The 12,220-nt window shown below is 40.9% G+C and overlaps 1 protein-coding gene across 1 annotated transcript in view; it reads right to left on the bottom strand.

Moving 5' to 3' along the window:
• Positions 1 to 12,220, bottom strand: part of LRP2 (LDL receptor related protein 2) — a 177,825-nt gene that overhangs the window by 15,155 nt on the left and 150,450 nt on the right. Inside the window, exons 63-69 of the mRNA XM_081577887.1 lie at positions 11,091 to 11,219; positions 8,037 to 8,168; positions 7,000 to 7,131; positions 5,236 to 5,379; positions 3,563 to 3,728; positions 1,860 to 1,988; positions 362 to 582 (exon numbers count right to left, since the gene is read on the bottom strand). Of these exons, the coding sequence (XP_081434013.1) occupies positions 362 to 582; positions 1,860 to 1,988; positions 3,563 to 3,728; positions 5,236 to 5,379; positions 7,000 to 7,131; positions 8,037 to 8,168; positions 11,091 to 11,219 (1,053 nt within the window). The remainder of the gene's footprint in view (positions 1 to 361; positions 583 to 1,859; positions 1,989 to 3,562; positions 3,729 to 5,235; positions 5,380 to 6,999; positions 7,132 to 8,036; positions 8,169 to 11,090; positions 11,220 to 12,220) is intronic.

Genomic DNA, 12,220 nt, shown 5'->3' with positions numbered 1-12,220 from the left:
TTGCATAAAAGGCAATTTAGCATGTTAAAAACTAATATATCTAGAAGGAGTTAGACCTGGATATAACCACTGTAACATAGGATCGGCACCTCTATCAGGACAACCTAACAAGAAATGGTTATTTTAATATCTGATGCTGAGAGCAGTTTTTTTTATGATACAAAAAAGACTTTCATGATACAAGAAAGAACTCCTAACAGGTTCATTTGCATTTGAATCAGCAGCTGGGAGCTGGGCAGAATGGTATCTAAGAAACTATATAAACCACCTCCTAAGATTAGGATTCCTTCTTGGGAAAGGGGGGGCAAAGAGACTGGAAACACATTAATTAATATATGAAATTGAAAGTGAAATTTCTAACCTGAAGTTACCACAATTCTCCTATCGGTTCCATCATATTTGACGGTTTCAACAATGTTCTCCTTGAGGTCACTCCAGTAGATCCGGTCACCATTCACATAATCTATACAGAGGCCTGTTGGCCAACCGAGGTCCTCCTGAACCAAGACTTTCCGACGCTGCCCATCCATCCAAGCGGACTCGATTTTAGGATCTTCACCCCAGTCAGTCCAGTACATAAACCTGTAACAGAAGGTTTCCTCATGGCAGCATTTCATCAGGTGGAAAAACCAATTGATTTTCAAAGAGGCCTGGGTCCTAAAGGATGCTGCTTTTATATCTGCACAGAACAGGGAGAGACAGGGGGAGCTGGCACATCTGTGGCTCTCCTTCATGAGAACTGCACATTCCAAACACAACCTGGACAGTCCTGTCCTAGGATATATATCCAGACCCTTTGATATATATAATCCCAAAGGCTGTTTCTTGAATGCCCACCGTATAAGAAGGCACTATCCTATGTTTGGAATGTATCTGAGAAAAAAATAAATAAATAAAAGATTCCTTTCCTCATCCTAACTCTTTGAAAATGTATTATTTTGCATCCAGTTAATACTTGATTGTAGAAGAACTGAGTAAACCAAGGACTGTACCATGTTAAGTACCTAGAAAGGATCAGGCAAGCAAGATAAATGGATGGTGCAAGGGCAGCTGTGAATGCAGAGTGATGGGCAAACACCACATTAAGCCAAGCCCTAGCCTAAGAGTTCCAGGCAATGCTGAGTCAAGAAAGGCATATCCACGTAAGGTTGCCAGTTATTCTGATTTTTCAAACCAGAAATACAAATATTTTTTAAAAAATTTTAATGTTATCAGGACTTTCCCGGTGGTCCAGTGGTTAAGAATCCACCTTCCAATGCAGGGGACTTGGATTCCATCCCTGGCTGGGGAACTAAGATCCCACATACTTCAGGGGAGCTAAGCCTGTGCCCCACAACTATAAATTAACTATAGATTAACTATAAAGTAACCCTCACACTGCAACAAAGAGCCCACGTGCTGAAACTAAGACCTGATGCAGCCAATAAATAAATAAATCATCTTTTAAATACGTAATGCTATCAACTACATTTACTTAAAGCTCTGAAGTTCAAGTCCAATAAGTATCTGGGCCATATTTAGCCCATCGGCCACCACTTTGCAATCTCTAGTCTAAACCAATCATCAGGTGTTGCTCAATCCCTAAATTCTACTGAGAAATGTGTAGACTTTAGACAAACCGCAGCGTCGAAAAATGTGGCTAAACCCTTCCCCATACACAGTGTCTGTCTACTGAAGTCTGTTTGGTCCTAAATGATCTTTAGGGCATATTATAGTTCTTGAAAACAGTCATAGCTGCCACTCAAAAAAGTCCAAGGACAACTTCAGTGCAATTGGGAATAATTGAAAATTATTGAAAATAATTTTTTTGAGAACCTAGTGGAAAATATTGAACATTAAGGACTCCTTCAAGTACTTACCCTAGTTTGGGATTCACAACTATTGCAGCTGGTTGATCCAGTTCAGTGGAAATCAGCCACTTTCTGTACCTTCCATCAAGTTCAGCCACTTCAATCCGTTGCCTCCTGGCATCTGACCAGTAAATATGCCTGAATTTAGAGAGACAAAGTTAAACAACTGAAAAGTCTAGACTGGACTTCCAGGGTAGAGATGTGAAGACCAGAGCATTTAGTTTGGAAGTTCTGGCCAGCAAGACAGCTACTCAGACACCAGTGATGAGAGCACAGCCTCTGTCTCTCAGGAATGCCCCAGTCTCTTCAGCCAAGGGGACATCTGAGGAAAGTTACAAGTGATGGGGTGTGGGGTGAAGGGGCTCTTCAGTGAAGCAGCTGTATCAGCCAGGACTGGTAATGATGATGACCCTCACACCTGGCATGATTATGAGACAACTGCTTCTAGGTAGAAGTTGTAAGGCACTGTGGGCCTTTCATTCTGACTGCCTGTGAGTCAGCTTCCTCCTCAGCCAAGAGTACAGAATCATTAGGAGTCTGGCATCAGCTTCAAAGATGAGTGGAAATAGCCACTCAAAATAGCAAACTCAGCAAAGCCACCCTCCCTTATTCCTCAGGCTTCAGGTCTGAGCCTCAAGCAGAAAGAGCTGCAGTACCTTCTTAAATTCACTCATTCATTAAGGCTGAGAAAGACGTAAAACTTCAAACAAGAAGAAAGATCTGCCATTGCCAGGCTGGTTTTCAGAAGGAAGTGCTAAAGTCTAGAGCTGCCAGTTTGTGACTCTCTGAGGTCTTGTTTCCTGACAGGAGTTGCTAAAATGAGTCTCCTGTTACCCGGCAGGTACAGTGGGACCTGCCTAACTTCTGCAAAGATGCTCAAGTCTTCGAGGAGGACTAGACAAGTGTGTGAAGAGGTGAAAATTAATACTACAGATGACTCTCTGTTGTCTCAGAGGACAGCAAACATTTTCCACTACTACTTCATTAGAAGGACATAATGATTCTACAAATGATTGAGTTCTGATTGTAATGTAGTCACTTTCCTATAAATGTTATTCCAACCCAAGACTCTTCCTTGAAGAAGGTTTCTTCCACACCAGTTTGCCTCTCATGAATCTATCTGATGATAAACCTACTTAAGGTTCTTATTTAGACATCATTTAAACTGGCTCTGGTTCCTGAAGTTCTAGAAGAGCACCCCTATTAGCTCAAACCCAAAGATTAAACAAGAAAGTCAAATTTCCAATCTGTTCAGACAACACAGCCTGCTAGGAACACAACATGTGGACTGTTCCTCCTCAAAATAATCAGTATCAAGGAAAGTGTTTCATCTCAACTGCTTTGCTGGTAGAATGCAAGGCTATCCCATGTCTTCACCAAATGAGCAGCGCTGCCATACTGAAAGTTCATTTTGGAATCCAGAATTCTGTTGACAAAAATGCTCTCCTAGATAGAATATAAAATCTTGATCTTGGGGCTTTCCCCACATTTTTGAGGCACACAGAATACTAGAAGTAATAAGATTTACCCCATTACCCCATTGGGTAAGCAGAGGTAGATGCTGGAACGGGAGTAAGCCCAGGTATCACTCAGCTGCCCTGAGGCTGAGTGCACCCATAATCTGGGTCAATTCAATCCATGTGCCAAGCTGAGCAGAGGGGCGCTCTGGCCAGGAAAGTAGAATAGGCAGAAGAAAATGAAGCTAAACTTACCTTCCAACCCAGTCCACTGCTAATCCATCAGGCTGCACTATGTATTTCAGGTCCAGGTTAATTTCCATTACAGGATTATTGCTTCCAGATTCAAAGTTGGGAATGTAGGCACGTTTGATAGCACCAAAATTAGAGCCCTCCCCTAGCACAGTGTAATATACAACACCTGCAGAGGTGAGACACACAGATCAGGTATGTGTAACCAGCATCAGGTAAGAGAAGAACTGGAGTCTAATCAGGTGAAGTACTGTTCATTCATTGATGTCTCTGCTTCCTGTAATACTAATAGTTCAATGAAACCACTATGATCAAACCTCAAAATCTATCATACTTGAGATACTAGCTATAAAAGCTTCAATTGATAATCTACTGATAATTAGTCATCTCTATTTAACAGTAATTCATTAAAATATATTTCAGCCAAAAGCCTGTTTACTCTCATTAAGATCATGTTCTAGTTTCAAAAAAAGAATATATAGATTAATTAGGGGCAAATTGTTAAGAGTTTAAGTCCATACTGGCAATAATGAAGCTGTGTAGAAAAGAAGTCTTATTTTATGTATAAACTAAAAGATATTGGATAGCAGGCACTTTAAACAGCATAGGAAGGGACCTTCCTATGGTCCAGCGATTAAGACTTCGCCTTCCACTGCAGGGAACGGGGGTTCGAACCCTGGTCAGGGAACTAAGATCCCACGTGCCGCATACTGTGGCCAAAAAAATTAAAATTTCTTTTTAAAAGCATAGGAAGACTGTGCCTTTCAGGGCACACACTTCCCTAGGTAGGAACCATTCTTGAAAAGTTTACTGCATTGTATGATGAAATGTGAAAACATAATAATAATAAATCTTACATAGTTAGTTTGCAAAGCATGTTCATACCTATCATCTCATTTGACTTTCAAAACAACTCTCAGAGGGAGTCAGGCTGAGCAAGATTACTGCTCTTATTTTATAGATAAGAAATAGAAATCCAGAGAATTGTTACAATTATCTAAGGTCATAAAGCCAGTAGACGAGGGAGACAGGCGTACAATATAAGTTTTCCTGCCCAACAACCATCTCCCGCATGCCATACAGAACTATAAGAGACTTAGCAATAAGCATCACTCATTTTTCCTTCGTCAACTACCCACCACATACACTAAACTAGATGCTGGGTCAGATGCCAGGCATGTGGAGACGAATTTGATTCAATCTCTGTCTCCAAAGAGCATGTGGTTAAGGTGTAGGGAGAAAGATGTGTGGACAACTAGCTGTAAACTCAATCCAATGTGGATAAAATCCTACAGGTTCACAGAACCGTGATTATCAAAGATACCAGAGGGGAGGTGACTTTGAACTGGGTCTTTGAGTAGAAATGTTCCAACCATACTGCGGTGGGGAAGAACAGTCTTGGCAAGAGCAAAGACAAGGAGACAGCGAACAAAGGGATGTGAGGTGGTCCTGAAAGGACAGTCCCGAGAGATGGGAGAAGGTTCAGTGAGAAGGTGGGAAACAGGCTGGGACACACGGTCATGCTAAATGGTCTGGAGCATGCCAGGTGGGAGGAGCATCCTCTTCCACTCAGGCAACAACATTCACTCATTAAAAATCAATTTCCCAAAGTTCAACACCTTATCACTCAGTGGATTCAACTGATATCAGTGACAGATGCCAGGGTTCATACTCACTGAGGCCTGTGCCCTCTGGATCCCAATCATAATCCATAGTCTGAATGCGCTCCTGGTCTTCAAGGTACTCTGAGAACTGAAGAGATGAGAGGTTGTATTTTCGAATTCTCACATTCTCAGGCAGTAGCAGCAAAGGAGGATTACCTGGAAACAAAAGAAGGGCTGATTAATCTATATGAATTCTACCTGAATTTTGGATATAAAACAGCAGATATCCTCCCTGTCCTTACACATGCACACACACATTTTTTCTAGGAACTGAACTCTGCTGATCAGTGGAACTGACCATCAACTGGGTTGCAAAATCTGTGACATTCTTGTCTCCATCTCTGTTAAGGATATAATCAGTTCTTCATCTTTAGGTAACAGTTTAAAGCAAAGCAAAGACTGAGATCCCTGGATAGTTACCTCTTTTTCACTGATTTTTTTTTCACTGACATTAAAACAAATAAGTTGTAGATATTTGGTCTCACAGAAGAAATTCAATATGTAGAGTCTTACTAAAAGTTTACCCAGAAGTCTTCATTTCTCATTTTTTACTGACAGATTTTAACGATTCTTTTAGCTGGTAATCAGCTCCATGACCCAATTTAGCTTCTAGCTAATGACAAAAAACCAGCTTGTTCTTGTTTTATTTTTTTTTTAGTTAGAGCAGCTATGTTAATGGTGACTATTCCAAGATACACTGTCTAGAATTTTTTTAATTTACTTGCATAATGTCAATCAAACCCAATTTAAGTAACTTTTAAAAGTTCATTTTATGTATTTCCTGTATCTTGATATAGTGTTTTATCTAAATTTCTCATCTCTGTCATCTCTTTGGTAAAAGAGTTGAAGATTTTCTAATTTGCTGCTTAATTACCACACTAACTGTTCAAATGCCTTCACCCTAGTTTGCATTCAGAGTCAAAAATGCTTAGAGGGTAAAATATTTAAGTATGCTAGTCAAATGTACGCTTTGTACAAAAGCTCAATTTGTACAAAGAAATTGAACAGCCATTTTACCCTTAATATGCAAAATAAACATGTCGCCTTCTTATCAAGTCCTTAAACTCAATTACAAACTTTAAATTCAAATCCATAAGATTATAAAGACTCCTTAACTGAGAAATGCTTATTTATATCAGAACTCTGGAAATCTGGACTGTGATACTTCTGATTTTCTCTTTTGCCATTTTTATGTAGTCTCTATTTCTGCTTTCATTCAGGCCTGATTCATAGATACTGGCATTAACCAAACTGAAGTCGTGAATAAGCCAGACTCTTTCTGTCTGTGATCAATAGTCCATGAACAATAAAAAAAAAAGGTTTGTCAACAGAATGTTCCTGATCTGCTCCAACTGACTATGACCCATTGAATGGGATGTGTTTTGTGACCTATTTTGGATTACTGGACCTCAAACCTTGACCTCAGTGGAGTGGAAGGCTTTGCTGACCACCATTCTACACAGAAGCATTTGTTGTCTGAATCCTCTGGAGAGGGATATCTTGTCCACTTTTTGAAGTTTTTATCCAGGTGGACCAGAGGCTAAATCCAGAATAATAAGTAACACTTGACTCTTATTTCAGTGCCTATGTATTTGTTGGGGGTTGTGGTTATTGTTTTGATATGGCAGGGGAGAGGAGAAGAGAGTGGGCTGGGTGTTGGAAGAGAAGTAGCTGGTGAATTTAAAAAATAGGACTCAAAAGTTTATTTCCTGGTATATTGTAGCCATCGGCTTGGAGTCTTCAAAAGTCAGTTATTCCCCCGTCAACGCATCATACCGTCAGCCGCACACCGTTCTCCGTATCTGTCACTCAGAGATGTGAACCCTTCGGCACAGGAACACTCATAACTTCCTTTGGTGTTATGGCAGATCTGGGGACAACTCCCAAACTGCATACATTCATTGATGTCTGCAGGCAAAATAAAACCAAGTGGGCAACATCTGCTTAGAGCCCATCCCTTCCTTAGAGATCCTGCTTCTGTTTAAATCCATATTCACAAGCAATAAGGATGAGAAGAGTGCAGATGAACATAAGTCATGCTGCCAACATTTGCAGAACACTGACCAAACTTCAGATACTATTTCACATGCATTTCAAGTTTTTCCCTCATTTAATCTTCCAAAATGATTCTCTCAGGTATGGACTGCTATTGAACCCAAAGTCCCAAAGACCAGATTGAAACAGAAGCAGTCTGACTCTGTACAACAGCAGAACAAGATTTGCCCTTTGGGGAAGCAGCTGTTGTGCCACTGGTATTTGGTACCACTTCCCTCCTGCTAACTGGCTCCAGGAAAGGGCGGCACTGATTTGGCTTTTTCAACTGAGTTCTTAGGCATCAGCCCTCAAAAGAACTATTCTAATCATCTGAGTATGGTACATCATGAAATAGGAACAGTAAATTCAAATGATCAAACACACCTAAAATCCTACTTGATATTTACTATCTTGGTAAGCGCCCCATCTTAGAACTCATTTACATACGTCTGACATAAGGAGGGGTGTAATAAATACGTATTGTCTGAAGAAAGGCAGACTTGTGTTGGTTAAAAAGAAAGTTTGATCTCACACACTGATACAATAAGGAGCCATCATCACCCAAGCCTTCATTCATCACATCAGTTTCACAAACATTACTGAAGATGAACTATCACCCAGGGCTATGCCAGACAGCGATAAGACAGCATGGAAAAAAAGCAACTGGCATGAGCTTAGCCCCATGAAGGGAATTAAACCGTGTTTAATAAAAGGGAATGAGTGGAGAACCTAAAAAGTACAAGGTTCTCCTAATAGGAATTGGAGGAAATGTACTCTACCTTCACAGAGGTTTCTGTCAATACTATCGGCTTTGAATCCAGGTCTACAGGAGCAGATGAATCCTCCTTCACGTAACTGGGTACAGTTGTGTTCACACAGATTTTCAGCACATGATCTGTCTTTTCCTCTATCTGAAACACAAAATCCCAGCATTACAAATGAAAGCTCAAAGCGGATCAAGCACAAGTGAACACTCAAGTGGCCTATCAGAAGAACACCCACAGACAGCCATTAGAGAACAGAAAGTCTCGAGATGACCCCTTTCCATAAGCTTTGCTGAGTATCAGAGACCTCTGTACAGGTATATCTGCTAATGCCCTGAATTCCATTTGTACAAATATATGTAATGTTAGATACTTGAGGCAGTTTTCTGATTATACTCAGCACTGCCAGGATCATCTTCCGAGCATCAATTTCTGGACAGAATCAAAAAGCCAGGGACTCTTTACAACTGTCACCACCTGCTCCACTATCTTACTATTATACAATGATATCAATATATAAATAATATTTGTGTGCATGCATGCTAAGTCACTGCAGTACTGTCTTGATTCTTTGTGACCCTATGGACCGTAGCCCACCAGGCTCCTCTGTCCATGGGATTCTCCAGGTAAGAATACTGAAGTAGGTTGCCATGCCCTCCTCAGGGGCTCTTCCTGACCCAGGGATCAAACTCACATCCCTTACATCTTCTGCACTGGCAGGCAGGTTCTTTACCATTAGTGCCACCTGGAAAGCCCAAATTATATATATATATATATATAATATATACATCTCATGTGTGTATACATGTATATATAGCATACACACACACACACATATAAATGGAAGGCATTGATCCTGTTTAAAAGAAAAGGAGGAGGAGAAAAGGAAATGAAAAGGAAAGCAAGCAGATAAGCAGCACCCAAGAACTGGCATTTAAAATGAGAATTCTTTATCTTAGTCAAACTAGCCCAATGCAGTAAGACTGAATTCCATCACAGATCTGCTTAGGGATGACCCGGAGGGATGGGATGGGGAGGGAGGTGGGAGGGGGGTTCTGGAAGGGGAACACATGTACACCTATGGTGGATTCATGTCAATGTATGGCAAAACCAATACAATATTGTAAAGTTAAAAAATAGATAAATGAACTAATTTAAAAAATATCTGAAAAGAAATGTTGCTTCCATACCACATTAATGCCTGGGCTACCTAGTTCCCTTAAATAAATCCTGCTTTTAATTAAATGTCATTTGAATTAAAAGTACTATGGTGAAGAATCTGCCTTGCAGGTTCGATTTCTGGTCCAGGAAGATCCCACATGCCATGGGGCAACCAAGCCTATGCTCCATAACCACTGAGCCCGTGCTCTAGAGCCTTCGAGCGGCAACTACTGAAGCCTGCGAGCCTAGAGCCCACACTCCACAAGAGTAGCCCCTAATCGCCGCAACAATGAAGACCCAGCACAACCAAAAATACAAACAAACAATTCCTCGGCAAGGAAGTTACCTTGAAAAGAAAAGGCACTATGGCTGATTTTAAGCCTTTTAATTTGCACAGGCAACTGAAAGAGAAACCAATGCTTGACCCAAGCCTAACTTGGAAATAACCCAAAGTCCTGGAACCATTCATATTATCAGTTAATCTCCAGGCATCAGAACCCAAATCAACCTTTCAGTTCTGCAAATTCTCTCATGTTTATGCCTTTTAAATATTTAATTTAAGTCACATTATTATGTCAAAAACTCCAATCCTATTGAGAAAGTGTGTGGAACAAATGGCAAATCAACTAAATATGGTTGGTTCTTCATTTTCCTCTGTAACCCACACAGGAGAAAAATTGGCCAGGAAATCCTTGAGGGGCCTCAGAAAAAGGCTATTAAAGCCCAGGAAGTTGGAAGCATGTGGAGCTAACTAATGTTACCAAGTCCAGACTTGTAGGGTTTGAAGAACTCCCTCCTTTTTCCTAAAAAGAAATTGAGGCCTGGCAATGTTAGTATGTACTCTAAGTGGCACAGCTAGTGGCAGAGGAAGTGGGAGCCAGTTCTTCCAGTCTGGAGTCCCAGGACTGTTCCAATTCTGCCCCTGCCACTCTGTATGACCTCAAGCAAGTTATTCAAGCTCTCTGAGCTTTATTTTAGACATAATAGCAGTAATCCCCTGGAGCTAATTTGAGTAACAAATTAAAGAATGTATGTTGGGCTTCCCTGGTGGCTCAGTGGTGAAGAACCCATTTGCTAATGCAGGAAACACAGGTTCAATCCCTGGTCGGGGAGGATCCCACATACCGTGGAGAAACTCAGCCCATGTGCCACAACCAACTACTGAGCCTGTGTTCTAGCCCGCAAGCTTCAACTACTGAAGCCCATACACCCTAGAGCTTGTGCTCCACAACAAGAGAAGCCACCGCAACAAGAAGCCCACACAGGGCAATGAAGAGTAGCCCCCTCTCCCTACAACTAGAGGAAAGCATATGGGATCTTTAGTTGCAACATGTGGGATCTAGTTCCCCAACCAGAGATTGAACCAGGCCCCCTGCATTGGGAGCACAGAGTCTTAACCACTGGACCACTAAGAATGTCCTGACATTTCCATTCTTATCAACTACTCTTCCCCTCTGTGCCAAAGATACTGCATTTGGCTTAAGATGAAAAAAATGTGCAAACCAAGAAACGAAATAAATAGCTTTAAGGTTCTGATAGCTACCTAGTGAACTGGGAAGAGGATATGCCTTGCAGTTAAGGAGACCAGAGTTCAAATCCTGACTCAATTTCTTAATGACAGGAAGACACGGGCAATTTATTTAACCTGTAGGGTGGTTTCCTCATTTGTTTAAAAGAGAGTGACAGAGAGACAAACAATACCTAACTCACAGGATTGTTACATGGATAAAATGAAACAGTCCATGTAGTATTCAGCACAATGTCTGGTATAGAAAAAGTGTTCAATAAAGAAACACAACGTGTAAACTAAAGACAAATGTGGTTACCATTTACTTTATGTTATTGCAAGTTTTTCAGTAAGGTAACCGGAGTTACTACCATGAAGTACAAAAATAATTATTTACTTACTGCATCCAGTCTCATCAAAATTGTCACCACAGTCATTAACATGATCACACACCCGGTGCTGTGGAATGCAACGCCCATTGCTACACTTAAATTCATCCGGTGTACAAGGTCTAGGAGTCGGTTCTACACCTATAATTTAAGAATAAGTTCAAGTCAAAACATTCTCTTCTGCGAAACAAGATGCTTCCTTCTGTGGCAGAGACTGTGTTTCTCACAAATAAGCTGGTGCTTCCCTACAATTCCTGGTCTCCCTTGCAGTTAGCTTGGGGCCACCTGACTAGCTCCAACCAATGGACTATGAGCATAATGGACACCTGTCACTTCCAGGCCTAGGAAGTAAGGAACTGTCTCCTCCATTTCTCTCTTCTCCCACCTCAGCAACCTTGAAGACTAGGTGTTCTGGATGGCTTCATACAGGATGAAGGGGGCTGCCCGACCTTCAAACTTTAGGCCTCTGCTGGTGTAAGCCATTGAAATGTTGCATTTCACCTACTGTGATGCCTAGCAGTGATTCCTCTAACATCCTCCTCCATGGGAAGATTTTTAGCCTCCTATCCCTTTTTTCCACTCTGGGATTTGATCACATCCTACAAATGTCTGGCATGACTAATAGAGGAAGTGGAAATAGAAGAGGAAAAGAGGTAACCCTGCCCCAATTTTTTAAAAAGGTTTTATTTCTAGGTTTTCATTCTTTTGTGTTATGCTTCAAACAAACATATTAACAATGTTATAACCATTGGTTCATCTCTGCCCCAAAAAGGGGAAGGAGAGGAAAGGTACAAAGTTGACCATGGTGGTAGTACCAAGGTCTGCCTGACATAGGACGGCAGCTGGCAGTAAGCATTCTAAGGCCACATCAACATAAGGAACAGAGAGTAGAAAAGCATTTATCTAAATTTCCCCAGATAAACTCCTTTTAGGAAAAAAGTAATTGGACTCAGGTTAAATAACCTTCCTCACTGACTTTTTCCAGGTAAATTAAATTTCCCAGAAAATCAGTCAGCTCCTTCCTTCAATGGATAGATGGAAACCAGTCTCAAAATGGAAAAGCATAGATTTCTCAATACCTAAAATATTAAATGCAGCCATTTATCTCTTAAAATAATCTATCATTTTTCTCTTCTGGGAAA

The sequence above is a fragment of the Giraffa tippelskirchi genome, chromosome 3 (genome assembly GCF_054371585.1).
Source record: "Giraffa tippelskirchi isolate mGirTip1 chromosome 3, T2T-mGirTip1v1.2.pri, whole genome shotgun sequence".
Taxonomy (NCBI): domain Eukaryota; kingdom Metazoa; phylum Chordata; class Mammalia; order Artiodactyla; family Giraffidae; genus Giraffa; species Giraffa tippelskirchi.
The sequence above is the reverse complement of the archived record's forward strand: the minus strand, read 5'-3'. Positions and strand labels throughout refer to the sequence as shown.